General features: G+C 39.2%; 1 protein-coding gene and 1 pseudogene across 1 annotated transcript; both read left to right on the top strand.

Moving 5' to 3' along the window:
• The first annotated feature begins 6,163 nt into the window (after window positions 1–6,163).
• On the top strand, window positions 6,164–11,077 carry LOC134634853 (cystatin-B-like). The gene is made up of 3 exons (XM_063484268.1): window positions 6,164–6,396; window positions 6,476–6,577; window positions 9,940–11,077. Exons 1-3 carry the CDS (start codon window positions 6,169–6,171, stop codon window positions 10,066–10,068), a joined length of 459 nt encoding a protein of 152 aa, XP_063340338.1. The 5' UTR covers window positions 6,164–6,168; the 3' UTR covers window positions 10,069–11,077.
• Window positions 11,078–14,443: 3,366 nt separating this feature from the next.
• On the top strand, window positions 14,444–15,358 carry LOC134634690 (cystatin-B-like; annotated as a pseudogene).
• The last annotated feature ends 2,560 nt before the right edge of the window (window positions 15,359–17,918 follow it).

The raw sequence follows: 17,918 nt of genomic DNA, 5'->3' as shown, positions 1-17,918 counted from the left end.
GTCTGCGTAGAGTGGCATCAACCAAAACTTTGCAAATCTGTAGCAGACTGCTTACGGTTTCTAAGTGCTGACAGGGTACGGTAACGGTCTTCTTGTGGTGCCATCTTCTTAGGACACCAACTTCTCTGCTTGTCTCTGACATAGAACTCGCTCTTCAGTCTGGAGATGGTATTAAGGCTCACTCAGAATAATTTTACATATTGGTTTTGTGGAACACCAGTTTGAAGTTGCCCTGTGGCACAGGCCCTATCCACATCAGTTAAATGTAGTATGCTTGGAGCAGACCTACGCTGCATCAAGATTGCAAAAAGACCATCAAATCTTCTGAGTATATATGCAGTAGGGTTATATGCCATACTGTTGGCTTTAGAATAGGTGGAATGACTGTTTGTTTGTTTTTGTCTGAATGTATTATTGTAGGGTCTACCTTACAATATAAAGTGCCTTGAGGCGACTGTTGTTGTGATTTGGCGCTGTATAAATAAAACTATAGGTATAGGTAAACATATAGGTATTGTGGGTAATGAAAGAGCAGATAGGTTGGCTAAAGAAGCTGTTAAAAAAGAAGATGTTGATGTGCAGATATCAAAAGTATAGTTTGGAAAGAAAGTAAGAATTTATGGAAAATGACGTGGTCATAGTGAAGTAAAAGGGAGACATTTATATAGAGTACAACACACAATAGAAGTTAAGAGGAAGTAGAGGAACAAATAGGCAGGAGGAGATATTAATAAGAAGAATTCGAACAGGTCATTGGTTTCTGAATGGCACTCTTTTTAGGATGGGGAAACATTCGACTGGTTTGTCTAACTGGTGTAATGCTATGGAAACGGTTGAACATGTACTTATTAGTTGCAGGAAGTATGTCAGTCAAAGGAGAGTGTTGAGGGTAGAAATGGGTGGTACTACAGAACTCAAGTTTTAAAAGGTTGTTGAGTGGTTAAGTCATGATGAAGGAAAAGGAGTGGTTTTTCGTTTTTTGAGAAATACTGGACTCATCAAGAGGATCTAAGGTTTTGGAAGTGATGTAACAGTAAAACCCAGGAGATGGCAGTAGTGCAACATCTTTGGATGCAAGCTGCCGTTAAAAATGAAGGAAGAAGAAGAAGAAGAAGCCGTTTTTTGGTGGCAGACAGGATTTGACAAGTTGTCAGTATTCTTTTTATCAATCTCGTTACTTGTTTTTGGAGTTCTTTGCAAAACTGCAAGTCTCTGCAATCACACTCCCCCCCCTACAGTTAAAAAAAACCTGCAGACCTGGCATATTGATCTGAGTCAAGTCTGATAGCTTATCTCTGAGACAGTCAGCTTAAAGAAGAATTTGCAAAGTTCATTTTGTTTATTTAAGATACTTTTTGACAGACACAGCTGTGCCACATAATGGAGTTTTGTAAGACATTTATATCAGACTACAGATTGACAGGACTGCAAGAAACACCTCTTAGTTATCGTCCTTGTTAGTCATCTAAAGAAAAGTTCATATAAAAGCATAGGTTTTATCTCTTTTAAAGACATTTAAAATTTAAGACACTATTACACAAGTAGATATTTGGAGAAGACAGTGTAGGCAAACATTTAGGGGCTGTGAGGCCTGTGGTTACACATGTTGCTCCACCTATCATGTGTTAGAGCCACCTTCCAGTAAGTTTCCAGGTCACTTACCCAGTATATGTACTCGGACAGGTACCAGTATGTTTGAGGCACACAAAACCAGAAAACTGACACCTCTATTTATTTCAGCTGACTTTCAGAATGGCTGAAATGGTATGCGGAGGATTCATGGAGACGAGGGATGCTGATGAGGAAATTCAGAAAATCTGTGATGAGGTGAGCTGAGTGTTATGTGAGTAACATTCAGACTCGTTATGTTTTACTTTTATTTTGTCCATACAAAGGTTAAGTGTCAAGTAGAGGAAAAAAGAAATGAAGCGTATGCAGTTTTTAAAGCTGTTCAGTACAAGAGTCAAGTGGTGCAAGGAGTCAACTATGTCATCAAGGTAATTAACACTGTGATATTATGCATGTTAGGAATTACTAATGAAAGAAAATAAAGTATTTATGGACTGAGTTACTTGCGAGCTCCAGATGACCCTTTGAACGGATGAACATCTTACTGAAGATCTTCAGTGTTCAGCAAGTACAAGTTTCCTCTGGTTTGACTGCAGGTTCATGTGGGAGGATCCAGCTACCTTGATCTGCGGGTCTGGAAGAAGCTTCCGTGTTATGGAGGGGAAGCTATAGTTACTGGTGTGGAAGACCATCATGACAAAGATCCCATCCAACCTTTTCAATGAGATCACACTTCATATTTTTGCTGCTCTCTGCCTCCAAGCTGCTGCCTCATGACATGTGCTGTTTTGTTACTCTAAAAGAAAAAATGCAGTAACACTCTGTGGCTTGGGTGTGGTCTCTGGCTGGCTGCAGAGGAGGGGTGACGCAGCAAGCTCCCGGGGCGGCGCAGGGGCGGGGTGAACAGGTGTGCTGGGATGTGAATGTGATTGTGACTCTTTATATGTTCACAGTGACAGTCGGAGGGGAAGAAGAGCGGACGTGTCCCATTGTAAAACCACAGTAAACCGAAAGTCAAATTAAAGAAGTCATGTCACCACGTCCGCGTCTTGTACGTGTGTAAAGGGTCCAACTTCACACGCTCCTTCAAAAGTAACAATTTTAGGAAATCAATCATTTTAATTATAATATATCTAGACATATAGCACTGACTGGACTGCAGCTTGAGATGTTTGAAGCATTAAAAGTTGAATTCTGTAACAACAAAATAAATTGTGTTGTTGATTTCTTGCCAGTTATGAACTCAGGCTTTTACCAGCAAACTGAAAATATGTTTAAAATAAGTCAAGTCTCCATAATAAACACACCAATCAACAGTTTAGTATGAAAACTATACATTTGTAGGTATAAATTATACTTGTGTGGCACAGTGGTGCAACGACCCAAAGACCTGTATGTTAGGCTATCAGTGTTTTTTTGTCGGCTATAAATGTGAATGTGGGCATGTGTGTGTCTCTCTGGTTGGCCCTGCCATACCAGCTCTGGTATCTGTATTGGATCGATACTAGCACGTTGGATCAATACTTTTTTTTTACTATCCCCTTAAGTTCAGTAGGTATAACTGAATTGCATCAGATAAAGTTTTTGGAAATGCTGAGATTCAGGTGTCAGAAGTAGGATAACCTGAAAGGAAGAGCTGAAAGCAGTTTTTTTAGGCCATGATTCATGTTTGATCCTCTCCAAATTATACAATCACACCTCACACCCTGTACTTTCACTTACTACCTGTTGTGCCAAAAACTGATTTCCAGTGTTTCCGTGTTTTTTTTTTGAATGTGTAATATCTTTACGTATGTTTGTAAATACACTTTGGTGAACAGGGTTTACATAGTGGTTATATATAAAATGTAAAAATGACCTGTTTTTCAGGTATCTATATAACTCTGTGTTATTGTACTTACATTATAACCAATCCGGTCCGTTTTGTCCACTTAAATTATGTTTACAGAACTATTGTTATATTTGTTGCAATTTCTGTTGTCCTCTTGGCCAGATTACTCTTAAAAAAGAAACTTTTAATGTCAACGCGAGATTATTTTTAACTGGATAAATAAAGGATATATAAAAGTCAGTGCCAAAAACTGATTGCGGCTTCTACCTTGTTACAGAAATGTTGTTTGTGGCTCAAGTTGACTTGATATCATTCGTGAGGGCAGGGGCATAATTTCCAGGGGGGTTAGGGGGGTTATGACCCCCCCAATAATCAGATCCAACCAATAGGGCTTTGGAGCGTGATGTCACGGGAGCGGTGCCACGCCCCCTCCCGCCATGACAGTAGGCCAAAGAAAGCACACAGAAGCGTCAGCTATGGTTCGTACGTGCTGTGTTGCAACGTTAGAGCACACGATAAGGAAGGCAAGAAGCTGGAAAATGGGCTCTCTTTTCATCGTTTCCCCTCCTGGAGGCAACGGGAGGGATCTCATGTATCCGGTATTACTAAACGAAGACGTCAGGCTTGGATTGCAGCGGTCAGACGAGCGGATATCGAGTTCTCTGCCATCCCCAATTTTTTGTTGGTTTGCTCGCGGCATTTTCTTTCCGGTGAGTTCTAAATAAATTCATATCTCTCTTAATAGGCTTTTAGTGTTATTTTGAATGCGCTGAGGTCATAGATAATTAGATAAACATCCTAATGTGTGATGCTGCAGAACCACATCATGTTGACGGAGTAGCGTATTATTTGGCATTATTGCAGGCAAACCAGCATATGAAATATGAAACAGAAAAGAAAAGTATGTTTATTTTTTTTATTCAAGATCTGTTCACATGTACTAAGCAAGTACATAGACATGAAATGCAAACTATTTACATGGCAACGCACAGCTGGCAACCTCTGGCTGTATCTTGGACATATGGTCAACGTACTCACAAATTGGAGGCTTAAAAACGGTCAAATCTTGTACCCAACCGTTTGTGAATTAGATGTGCGCCTCCAGGAATTTATAATTCCGAAAATGATTCGCTGTGTATGCGCTGACTCCACAGACAAGGTACGCGACGATATCGGGATAGGACAACGGCGGCAGGCTGTCTGGGTTTCCGCTCCACTGCCTTTTTTCATACGGGTCCACATTACCGATGCACGCTATTTTTTCCATGTACCGTCTCTTGGCGTCTGGACGCAATCGTTCGCGATACAGCCCTTTGTCTTTTGCGCTGATTTTAAGCATGGTTCTGGCAGTCCTGCTATCAACACAGTAGCTGTGTCCCAAAACGTCGGCTGCATTTGAAGGCCGATTACGTCACAGCCAGGCGACGAAGGCTGTCCCAATTCGTCGACTCCTTCAAATGCGGCCAACAAATGCGTCCTTCATTTACCCGAATTTGAAGGATGGGTCCAGTGTGTCCTTGGCGGCCCACCATATCCCAGAATTCATAGCGCGGCCCAGCCAAATTTCAGCTGCCAACAATGGCGGCCGCTACTAAGTTTTAAAATTAGTCTTATTAATCTTTCTGGGTCGCAAAATAAACTTTTAACATATTTTCAGGCGAGAAAGTTGCTGTGTAAATTACAAATATCTGCTTGGTTTATCAAGACATCGTATATTTGCAAAACTGTGCCGACGTTTTCGGAGACGTCTGTTACCCACCCGCTCGATAGCAAGCCGGGGGGTTCAATGGTCACTCCAGCCGGCGCGAGCAGCGGACTCCCGGCTTCATCGTTTTCAGACCCTCGCTCTTTCGCTACTCAGGTTAAACATGATATATAAGTCAATCGGATAACATAAAAATGTAATTGTTTGCCTTTTTCGGTGTTTTATTTGTTCCGGAGTAAATCGGTTTGGCTGAGATCAAAGTTATTAGATTATTAGATTAAATAAAACTTTATTAATCCATCGGGTGGGTTCCTCCGGGATTTTCACACAGCTGAATAAACGTTAAACAGAAAACTGATTAAACAGAAGTGTGAGCCGGTTGAGAATTTATGCCTGTTATATTTTAGATAGCAAGGAGCAGACGGCCGAGTTTATTAAACTCCACCACAGCGGTGACGCAAATCTGAAGGCTAGACCGTCCCATTTCACAACCTCGCTCTTCCGGCCTTCTTGGTCTGTGGAGGACCCGGCTCACGTATACCGCGAAGCCCAGGTCCTCCAAAGGATGCAGCCGACGTTTTGGGACACAGCTAGTGTGTTTGTTTTGATTTGTGGCCTTCTGACATGGCGCCGCGATCCCACAATGCACTGCAGCGTGACGTCAACTCCAGAGCCCTATATAACTCCACCAATAAAATGATGAATTATCTTGCATAAATAGGCTGTTGATTTTCTTTACCCATTTCAGTTAGTTCAGCACAAAGTTACGCCGATGCGTGAGGGATACATTTGACATATGTTTTGCATAGAGCAACAAGTTATTTATAGCGGTACAGTAATCAGTTTCTAGCAAATACCGGAAATCAGTTTTTGGCAGACAATCATTTTTTGGCACAACACCGGCAGACTGCGTCAGCTCAGACTAACCCACACATGCAGTAAAAAATGGACAAAAGTCATTATTTCCGTATGTAAGTGTGCTTCTCTTTTTTTTTTTCATGACGTTGGCAAATACCGCCCCGCCCACAACCCCCTTCTCCCTAAGCTGATGGTACGGTCCAAAATGTGGCGTCATATGACTCGCTGTGTTTATGTGGTTTTTTTTTTTAGCCTACAAACAAACGCATCTCTTTCCGTGCGTTGGTCCAAAATGCGGAGTCTTGTGAATTGGCGTACGTTTATAACCTTTTTGGTCGTTTTTTACCAACAAAATGTTGTCGAAGTGGAAATGGTCGGAGGGCTGACCGAGGAGAAGCAGGCTGATGAAGCAGTTCAGAAGATCTGTGATGCAGTGAGTAGAAAAGAGAGATTTTACACTCACACTCACGGGTCCTGTGCTTCATGTTTATGTTGCTGTCATTGTTATTCAGATGAAGCCTCTCGCAGAGCAGAAAACCGGGAGAAACTTCGAGGTTTTCACTGCAAAGAGCTACAAAACGCAGCTGGTAGCTGGGACCAACTACTTCATTAAGGTAATGTTTGTAATGCAAGCGTTTATGTGGCAATTTATATGGAGGTTCATGCAAAACTTAAACTGTTATGGTTTCCACCCAAAGAAAATTAAAATGCATGTGCGCTTCCTGGTGTTGACAAACAAAACAAGAAATTCCAGTTTTTCCAGCTCTTGTGAATGATAACTTGTAACACCCAACACGCCCTAGGGCATAAATAAAGAAGCATAAGCAGGTATTTACTTGATAAATTGTCACAGTCATGAACAGAGCTCAAAAAATGTTCTGTTTGTGAACACTAGAGCCATCATGCACTATGTAGCCAAAGAAGTGGATGCCCCTTTTTCCACATTGTAAGATAGCTTGGCCAAAGTGGCTGAAGAAGGGCAGGAGACAGATGCTGTCCAGTGGAGCAAGCAGTGTTGGGCAAGTTACTTTGAAAAAGTAATTCAATTATAGTTACTAGTTACTTCTTCAAAAAAGTAACTGAGTTAGTAACTGAGTTACAATATTCTAAAAGTAATTAATTACTTGGAAAAGTAACTATTGCGTTACTTAAAAAAACAACAACAAAGAACGTTTAACCCTCTGGGGTCCAGGGTATAATTGGCCATTTTTTTACTACTCTTGATTTTCCCTCCACATTTTACCTTTAAAAACTATTTACTTTGCCTTGTTTGGTATCATTCTTTTCAGCACAACCTCACGTGTCTGAATTTACAGTGATGTTTTCATTTTGACAAACTGTATAACAATTGATCTAAAATCAGACAAAAACCATAAAATCAGAGTAGAAAAAGTTATATTTTTACTGTAACAACCATAAACATGTTTAATGAATGATATTTCATAACTTCAAATGCAAATATTAATTGTCAATTTTAAAATCCTATGCACAAGTTTTGCAAACAACAAATTTATTTGCATCAATTTACCTTGATTTTTTAAATAACCATTTAAAAAATTTTCAGAACAATCAGCTGTTCTTCAATAAGATGCCATAAATTATTTGTGCCACTCCAAAAACATAATGTCTGTCCACTATAAAGGAGAACATCACAGCCTGATACCTGCAGGTCTGACAGCAGCAGGTGTATCACTCCTGTTTCTACCTGGAGACAGCAGTCGGCTCATTGTTCTGACACACAACACAAAACTATCCACAACACTACACACTAACTACACAAGACAACACATTAACTACACACTCCAAACACGCTAAACGTCACAAATCTCTCACATCTCAAAACTCGCTCTCTCTCTTTTCCTGCTCTCTCTCTCTCTCTCTCTCTCTCGCCGTCACTCCTAAAACTTCCCCTGTTTGTTGGGGATTTTTTTGCTCATAAGCAGAGAGTGCTTGCTAGCGCTAACGTGGCAAAACTATTGAGGAAAAAACGCCGCGTATATATTGTTTATCACGACTCTGGTTTTACGTGGCCTATCAACACAATTTATAAACTGGTATATATCACCTTGTTGCTTTGTCTTTAAGTGGTCATGTGATTGACTTACCACGACTACTTTATTCTTCCTCAGTCAAACAGCAGCACTCCTGTGATTGTTTTGCCCCCTTAGCTCCAGGTGTTGTGCTAGACAGTGATTGTGATTGCTGTCCGCGGGAGCGCGCAGCTGCTTAAAGCTGTAGCATCCAGATTACTTACAGCTACTTCCTGCAGCTGACATAAGATGCGGTAAACTGAACACAGCTTCAACCGTCTGTTTGTTGAAAAATAGTAACGGACCGCGTTTCCTTGTTAGTAACTGTAACGGCGTTGTAACGATAGGAATAGTAATTAGTTAGATTACTCGTTACTGAAAAAAGTAACGCCGTTACTTGTAACGCCGTTATTCCCATCACTGGTAGCAAGTGTTTTATTTACATCTTTGTGACAAAAATATTACAAAAATCAAAACTCAACTCCAAGTTAACTCGGTGCAAATAAACATAACTGAATTTAAATCAACAAAAATTAAGGTCAGGTGCACTCAGCTACACCGACCTGGTCCTTCCCCCCTTAAACACCTGAGTTCTTCTGCTTAAGTACTCAGCTATCCAAACAATTTCTCATCTGGACTATTCCATTCAGTAGGTAAGATAAACTTATGATTCTCCTCTTTCCTAACAATAAAAACTCTACGGTGTAGTCAATATATATTACAACGGTACATCCATTTCTCAACAAACAATGCTAAACTTGACTTTATTAAATTACACCAATTAAATTACCAATAAATTACCCCTTCTTCACCTGGTCCCTTCCTGTGACCTCAGACTAAACAGGAAGCTATAAATACAGGAAGTGAAGCAGCACTTCCTCCTTTTGCTCCTGGAACATAAGTACAACAAAGTTTGTTGTCAACAAACTAGACAACTAACATTTGAAACCAATAATATGTTAACTTAACAAACTCGTCAGAGTTGATATAAACTAAGATGTTAATTACATAATCTGTAAAAGTGCAAGACATGAACGAACCCGGGATAGTAAATGTTTGCCCACTACAGAATAAAAATAAGGTATGGCTAAATCAAAACAAGAATGTTAACTAAGGTTACGTCCACTCTAGCCCGGATAAATTTGAAAACGGTGTTTTCGTCTGAAAACGCTCTGCGTCCACACTAGCGTTTTCGCTCGTTTTCACAGAGTTGTGCGTCCACATTGAAAGGGCCAAAAACACGTTCCAGTACTGCGCATGCGTGAAACGCAAGAAGATTCGACCTGCCTCATTCCTGTCTGCCGTTTATTTACTTTCCGGCTCGTTGAAACGTCGCGGCAAAATGTTGAGGAAAAGCACAGAGTTTTTTAAATGGACTAACAATGGGGTGGCGTTGTTGCTGCAAGTAACACAAAAGTACAAAGTTGCAAAAGCGAGTGACAATTAAAGAATTTGAAGAAAAGCTATCTGGAGCATGTACAAACTGATATTATTCTTTAATAGGGCTGTCAAAATTGTGCTGTATAATGCTCTTCGCTATCTTAGTTTAATTGGTCACATGGCTGCATCACATGACTAAAATGTGTCTTTTTTTTCGAAAACGCTCCGGGTTCGCTGTCCACCATGCGACGCGAAAACGGCTTTTTCAAATGTATCCGCTTTCGAGAGCTTTTTTAAAAGGATGCGTTTTCCTTGAACGAAAACGCCGTCTCAGTGTAGACAGAAGGCCAAAACGGAGAGATTACGATGCGTTTTCAAACAAAAACGTATTAATGTGGACATGGCCTAAGAATAGCAAGCTTCAAATATGGACAAAATGTGTTCTCGGCGTTAGCGTGTCGTTTGGCTAGTGTGGCTTACATTATCACAGCTGTGTTAAAATGATCAGGAGTGCCTCTAAGTGCACATTAAGGATCTCCTTTAACTTTCCTTGTACTTCCTTGCAGGTCCATGTGGGAGGAGACGAATATGTTCACCTCCGCGTTTACAAGAAACTCCCCGCTTATGGAGGAACGCTTGAGCTGACCGATCTGCAGCACCCCAAGAGTCAGAATGACATTATTGCGTACTTCTAATGGGAGAACGAACCAGCCAAGGCATCAGTGCCTACAGCCTGTACTCTCATTGTAATTCATTAATAACCTGCCTCTTCATGAGGGGAAAGCTTTCCTTGTTTACATATAATAACATTCTGCAGATAATGGAAGTCAAACAAAATAGATCAGTTAAATACGAGGTGGGTAAATAAATAAAGCAGTTTTTTTTTTTGTGTGTGTGTGTAATTGTAAGATACATCCTGTGGTCATAGGGGCTATTTTTAAGTATGTGATCGGTTGGGGAATTGAACTGACTCATAATTCACCACATATGTGACTCACTTGAGAGATGCCATCAGAATAGCAAGGATAACCAGCTCAGTTTCAAAGAAACATGTAAAACAGCTACTTTTGTCCATAGTGAAACAGATAATACGTTTGAAATAAACATTATGCTTTAAAAAGAGCTGTAAAATAGTGAGACATCTATAGTCTGCTGTAACCCAGCAGTATTGAGACATCGCTCTGGCAGTGTGTTTGGGATCATCGTCTCACTGAAAAACGAAGCCATCTGGTTGTTGTAAAGGGGTTTTCTCATGACCATGGAAATGATTCTGCGATCATCCACCACGGTTGTCTTTCTTTGACATCCAGGTCTTTTTTTGCATTGCTGAGTTCACCAGTGCTTTGTTTCTTTCTCAGGATGTACCAAACTGTAAATTTTGCCACTCCTAATATTGTAGCAATTTCTCGGATGGGATTTTCCCATTTTCACAGCTTGAGGATGGCTTGTTCAACCTACATGGAGAGCTGCTTTGACTGCATGTTGTCTGTTCACTAGTGATGTGCGATACCACTAGTACTAAGTAAAATTCAGGGTGGTATCGACAATACTGATCCGATACCGATACTTTGTCAAAAAAATTTAATGTTTTATTTTATTTCAAATTATAGCTTCATAATGATTACAGGACATCACACTACTTGTTCTTATTGCTTAATAATGCAGAATTATCATATAGAAATAAAAAAAAACAACAACCCTGAAGTTGTGTGCTATTTGAACACTTGCCTGCCTGCAGCACTGAAGGACTCTTACAAGATGTCTGCCTCACCCTAGCTGCACCTTCCCTGTCCTCTCCTCATCTTCAGTTCCCCTCAACATAAGCTCGTCATATTCTGTGATATGATTTACTCTGAGGTGTTTGACGAGGTTAGTGGTGTTGCCACAACACCTCACTGTCTTGCCACATGTATCGCAAACCGCGTGTTGGCTGTTTGTGGAGGTAAAATACGTCCACACATGACTCCGTTTGCGCTCGACCATTGTTGAGTGTGCATGCCAAAGGGCTGCGACACATTTATACAGCCGTATTTTGCATATGACAATGAAAGGCGGAAGAGGAAGTAGTTCCTTCCAAGTTAGATGATCCGAATGATACAGTTTCTTTCCACCGTGTTCCTGTTAGTGATAAACTACAAATTTACCCCAAATTACTAAAAAAATCGATATTTTAATATGAGAATCGATTCTAGAACATTAATAACTGTTATTGGAGGAATCGATATTTCAATATTGATCCGCACAACACTACTGTTCACAGCAAAATATTCCAAATGCAAGCACCACGTCTCAAATCAGCTCCAGGCCATTTATCTGCTTGGTTGATAATGACATAATGAAGGAATTGCCCACATCTGCATAGCACATAGCGTTTGAGTCAATTGTCCAATTACTTTTAGTTCCTTTAAAAAGAGGGTGGCATATGTTAAGTTGCTGAAACCCCTAAACCCTTCATCCAATTTGAATGTGGATACCCTCAAATGAAAGATGAGAGTCTACACATTGTGCCCATAATATAACTATAATATTGTTCAGTAATAAGTTGAGAGAATTATTTTAACCAAAAACTTCAAATTTGGATTCATCTCTCCATAAGACCTGTGGCCACTGATATTCAGTGCAGTTCTTGTGTAACTTTACATATCTCATCTTTCCTTAAAAATGGTAAATGGTAGATGGACCGACTGTGTCAGGGTTTTTTCTGGATATTTTTTCTCATTTCTGAAGGGCAATGCTTTCAGATACAGTTAATCTGTTGTAGGTTGTTTTTTGTTTTGTTGTTGTTGTTTTTTCTTTAGGTCTACCACTCACTTATTGTTCAGTTTCTTCATTTTTTTTAAGAACTGTGGATCATACTAAGTTATACCACCTTTTTGGCTAACAGCGCATTGGAAATCACCTTCTGGTGCAAAAATACTGATTTATGTATGTCAAACGGTGCTTTTTTGTCATTTGTCATAGATTTAACAAAAGAAATGGGAACAAATTATTTATTTCTGGAACAAGCTGCAAGTAGCAAAGTGCTTAAAGATAAGTTAACTGGTTCCTCTCTTGAGTTTTGTTTTTAATGCTCGAATGATTAATATGTCAGCGTTAATTGCCCTAACAAACAAAACTATTCCTCTGAAACTGCTCAGGCACAAGGACTGGTCTGAAAATCCGTGGAAAAACAGCCAGAGTTCAAAGAAAATTTTTAAAAGAAGGAAGTCCTAGTAGTAGGTCTGGCTCCTTGGAAGCAAAATATAAAGAAATGAGGATAGTCTGAGACTTTTGCACAGTACTGTACTTTCAGTTGAATCAGTTGAATTAGCAACTGAATTTGCAACAGGGTGATGTGAGCACTTAGAAGACTTAGTCAGAAGCCTGCAGACATCCCAAGGTTTTTGGTTTTTTTAAAGACAAGTGAACAATGAATTACAATAATTTAGACATGATGAAATAAAGGCATGAATAACAGTAATTCTGAGCATGACACACTAAAGTGTGACTTGGAAATATTTCTTGAGTGATAAAAGCACGAGAGCTCAGAGATTTAACATTAACGTAACAGCAGAAGGGGTTTAATGTTAGAGTTGCCCTGATTCCTGTACGCACCAGAACCGTTGTGGTACCTGTTCAATAATGAACCCAACACCTGACCTAGCTGGTTGGAACACAAGCAAGTGGACACAACATAGATCATGTGCAATTACAACACAATCCATAATCCATACACCTCTGCAAAAGAACAGTGGACTCTCAAAGCACCGGATAACCATTCAGAGTGATTCCGGGATTAATAGTTAAAGGACACAGAGACAACTTTTCTTTTTGTTTGTTTGTTTGTTTGTTTGTTTAAGGGTTTATTCAGCCTTTTGCTGAATTGTTTTCAGTTTTTTACATTTTTTTGTTTTTTGTAATTTATCTTTGGTCAACCTTACATTTTAACGCTGTAATGGTGTTAACGGAAATGTAAATAATTTTGTTGGGTTAAAACAACATAAGAAATGGTTGAAATCTAAGGGTGAACTAGACCAAGATTAAATTAAATCTTGGGCCTAAAGAACTAAACTTGATTTAAAATAACACAGTGTTAATTCAAATAGATTAAAGGATAAACTCGAACTTAGAACTTGAATTAAATAAAACAATAACCTAGGTTGAAAATAACATCCTTTTAAAGCCAAATAAAATGTTTTGAGATAAATAGGATAAATTAACAGAAATTACTGAACTAAAAAGGGAAAGGACATATCTTGTTTTCCTTAAATGTGGTGTGGAATGTTTTATGTAATGTGTGTCAACTGTCTATTCTCTGTTTTTACAAAATAATAAGCCAGCAATTTAAACTTATTTTCTGGTCTGGGGTCTTTATTACACGCTACACTCATTACTACTCTAGTAGTCGAACCTAACTGGTCCTAGTGTACTGTAACGACTCCAGAAGTGTTACATTTGCACCTAACATTTCCAGCTCTAAATCTGAACTTTAAAAGAGTACTATTTAGGCTGAAGGCCCTCTAAAATTTTCTTGAACGTATGTGAGGCAAAGAGACCCCCTGGTTAAAAAGAAAACCAAAAAAAAAAAAAACCTAGGTAACTGGGTAAAATCTAATTCTACAGCCTTAAAAAACAAATAATAGAAATAAAATAATGTCTGAACCACAGAGAGCAGTATCCACTCTTACTTTTGGGAACTGTGGTTTGCTGAGGTTCAGGTGTCAGACGTAGGATAACCGGAAAGGAAGAGCTGAAAGCAGTTTTTCAGGCCATGATTCATGTGTGACCCTCTCCAAACATTACAATCACAGCTCACACCCTGTATTTTCACTTCCCGGCAGACTTGAGAGCATGCAGGAAAAAAGGAATTGCCTAAAAATTTGTGTATTTAAGAGACATTTAAGAGATGTATCCTATAAACACAAAATCAGACTCCCTCTCTCTCTCTTTCTGTGTGTGTGTGTTTTACATGACCTTTTACAAAAACTGCCCCTCTAATCACCCCATGACTCGCTGACTCACTGAAGCCCCATAAAAACAGGCTCTGTGTGCGTTTATTCACTATTTGCTCATTTTTCACCACCAAAAAAACTTGTCAAAATGCCGATGTGCGGAGGGCTGACCGAGGAAAAGGAGGCTGATGAAGAAGTTCAGAAGATCTGTGATGCAGTGAGTAGAAGAGAAAGATTTTACACTCACAACTTTATGCACACACGGGGCCTGTGCTTTTTGTTGATGCTATTGTCATTTTTATTCAGATGAAGCCTCTCACAGAGCAGAAAGCCGAGAGAAACTTCGAGGTTTTCATTGCACAGAGCTACAAAACACTGGTCGTAGCTGGGACCAACTACTTCATTAAGGTAATGTTTGTAATGTAAGCAGTGAGTGTTGCATAATGGCAACACTACAAAGCTCTTCAATATAAAAACATATCATCAATAAGAGTATTGATGGTAGATAATCTGATCTCTCAGGGGAAACTAAAGCGATGATCACTGGATTTTTTGTCAGCTACTGCTTCTACACTCTGCGCTTATGTGGTTTTATATTTATGCAGAGGCTCATACAAAACTTTTTGACTTTCTAGCCTGAAATGTTACTTATCACTGTAAAATTTGAGAGAAACCTGCAAAATAAAATGAAAATTCATGTGCACTTCATACTGTTTCAGCCATGAACAGAGCTCAACAAATGTTCTTTTTGTGAGCCATCAGGCACTCTCTATATATGAAGGCGTAGATTCTCCTTTTCCACATGTTAGCATGTCATTTGGCTAGTGTGACTTACCACAGCTGTGTTAAAATGATCAGCAGTACTTCTATGTGCACAAGGATCTCCTTTAAGGATCTCCTTTAACTTTCCATGTACTTCCTTGCAGCTCTATGTTGGAGATGAAGAATATGTCCACCTCAGTGTTTATGAAAAACTCCCATGTGATGGAGAAGAGCTCGAGCTGACTGATCTGCAGCACCCAAGACTCAATATGACAGTATTGAGTACTTCTAATGGGACAATGAACCAGCCAAAACATCAGTGCCTACAGCCTGTACTCTCATTGTAATCCATTAATAACCTGCCTCTTCATGAGGGAAAAGCTTTCCTTGTTTACATATAATAACATACTGCAGATAATGGAAGGCAAAGTTGATCAGTTAAATATGAGGTGGGTAAATAAATGAAGCTGATTATTTTTTTTTCCTGTTCTGTTCTAATTTTGTGAAATACCTGCAGTTTCAGGAGCAGACCCTATTTCTTCATTTGTCACACAGAAAGAGGCCAGACAATTGCATAATCAGTGAAGGTAAACACATGTCTCTTTCCTAATATGGGCAACAGGTAATCATTATAAAACATGTATATTTTTTGGGAAATGGTGCAGACCTTTTGTGCTCAAAGCTGATGAGGGACCACTGGACGTGGAAGACGCTGTCATTGACCACATTTGGTTTGCTGTCTTTGACCAGGAAGTTGAAGTTGCCCATGGCTTCCTGGACGTTCTCCTGATGAAGCACGTATCCAGACCCAGATTGATATCGGCTACGAAGCAACAAGGCCACATTAGTAATGATCAAAAACTAGCATTGTGCATTGCGCACTAGCAAGAGACAAAGAGGACTGGAGCAGAGAATTTCTAAATTTGAAATCTCGCTCTGACTTCTGGTTTCATTGGATTACAGTATAGTCCGAAATGGACTGTCTGTTTCATTTCAGGTCAGACACATGAATACAGTTTTAACTAACGGGGTTATCTAAATGTATTTTTCTGTTTGGGGTTTTTAGTGTTAGTGCTTCTTCATCAGTTCATTCATGTTCATGCATTTGTTTTTCATGCTTCTTGTTTTCAGTAGCAGTTGGCTTGATTTATTACTTCGTTACCACCATGTTTTCTTCTACCCAGTAACGCTTTCCTGATCCTCCAGAGGATCCCAAAGAGATCTCAGGCCAGATGAGACATAAAGTGGTTTCTGGGTCTTGCTCATAATTGCCTTTGAGTTAGGTGTGCACTGATAATCTCCAAAGGGGAAATACCCAGGCAAGATCCCACTGGATGTCTTAGGACATAACATAGAGATGAACATAATTATTTTAGCCATTGAGACCCAATTTTAATAAAATACCATTACTAGGAAGTGAACTGACTCAGATCAGATCTGATAGGAGTCAGTCAAAAATAACCACACGGGTTAAAAATGGGTTAAAAATAATGTTTTAAATAATGTTTTAAATATGCCAAAAATGTTACAAAGCACTGCAGCAGCTTGTTAAATCAGCAGGAGAACCAAATTCACATGATGGTCTTTAAAGACAATTAGTGCTGTTTTTTATGCTTGCACACAATTTTACTGTGAGGAGGGGGACACCAAAAAAGACTGATTGAATCTAAATAGTAAAAATCTTTTGCGAAAAATGCATTTTTTTTGGAAAGTATCACTTCCATAATTTGCAGCCTTGGGCCAATTCACAGTACTTGGAGAAATAAAATAGGCTGGAAATGAAGGTGAAAGTTATTACTGGCTCTCGGTTTCTCCTCATTTACACCTTCCACAGAAGGTTGTGGAAAGGAAACACTTAGATGCGAGCCCCACTGCTTCAAAATTGGCCAAATGACCTTCAGGAAGCTCAGCATAAACACCACAGAGATGAAAACAGTACTAAATTATCCATTAATATCCAGAATAGTAATATCTCAAACATATTTTTAGATTGATTACAAGCATTTGGCAGAATATGGGAGCAAATGCTCACAGTCGGGATGACGTTTACAGTTTGTACTAGAAATCTCATCTGTTTTATTTATTCATATTGCCTCCGTCTCTCAGGCTAAGGGTTATTTCAGTTATTGGGAATGTATTATCATTCAAAAATTATGTTTACAAGCTTCAAATTGAGCATGCGACACATTAGCAGTTGTGTACTGTATTTATTCTTATTTTATTTTATTCTAATTGTCCTTCATAACTTTTGCACTGTCCACTTCCTGCTGTGACAAAACAAATTTCCCACGTGTGGGACTAATAAAGGTTATCTTATCTTATCTTATCTTATCTTATCTTATCTTATCTTATCTTATCTTATCTTATCTTATCTTATCTTATCTTATCTTATTAAAGTGGCTTCGTTTGATTTGTTGGGATATAGTTGGGATATATTCGCTGTACACAATATATCCCAACTATGACTGCGGTGATCCCACACTAAGCTGATAAGATAAACATTTGCAGCATACCTTATCAAAAAGCAGCCTTCATTTCCTTTTAATATCATACACCATCAGCGAATTGATGTGAGTTTTTAAAATGCACATATAGTATATGGTTTATTAGTATTCACTAGGACACAAAAAAGGAAAATTATATTAATTTTTTTTGAATGTCTTGATGCATTCTCAATCATCCAGGAAAGTAAATCTCCAAAAGTTGATTCTGTTCATCTGGACGTAGCGTTTTGTGGGAGAAACGTTTCGTCACTCATCCAAGTGACTTCTTCAGTCTCAGCTGACTGCAGGTTTCCCCAATCTTATAAACAGTACATTTGCATAATGACTGACCCCAGCCCACTGAAGGAA

This window comes from Pelmatolapia mariae, linkage group LG9 (genome assembly GCF_036321145.2).
Source record: "Pelmatolapia mariae isolate MD_Pm_ZW linkage group LG9, Pm_UMD_F_2, whole genome shotgun sequence".
Classification (NCBI taxonomy): Eukaryota; Metazoa; Chordata; class Actinopteri; order Cichliformes; family Cichlidae; genus Pelmatolapia; species Pelmatolapia mariae.
This window is presented reverse-complemented; position numbering and strand designations above follow the sequence as displayed.

Excerpts from the sequence above, each read along its gene's own strand:
- LOC134634853 (XM_063484268.1), top strand. The coding sequence starts at position 6,169 with ATGTGGCGTCATATGACTCGCTGTGTTTATGTGGTTTTTTTTTTTAGC. Across the intron at positions 6,397-6,475 it reads TTCAGAAGATCTGTGATGCA|ATGAAGCCTCTCGCAGAGCA; the intron begins GTGAGTAGAAAA and ends ATTGTTATTCAG. Across the intron at positions 6,578-9,939 it reads GGACCAACTACTTCATTAAG|GTCCATGTGGGAGGAGACGA; the intron begins GTAATGTTTGTA and ends ACTTCCTTGCAG.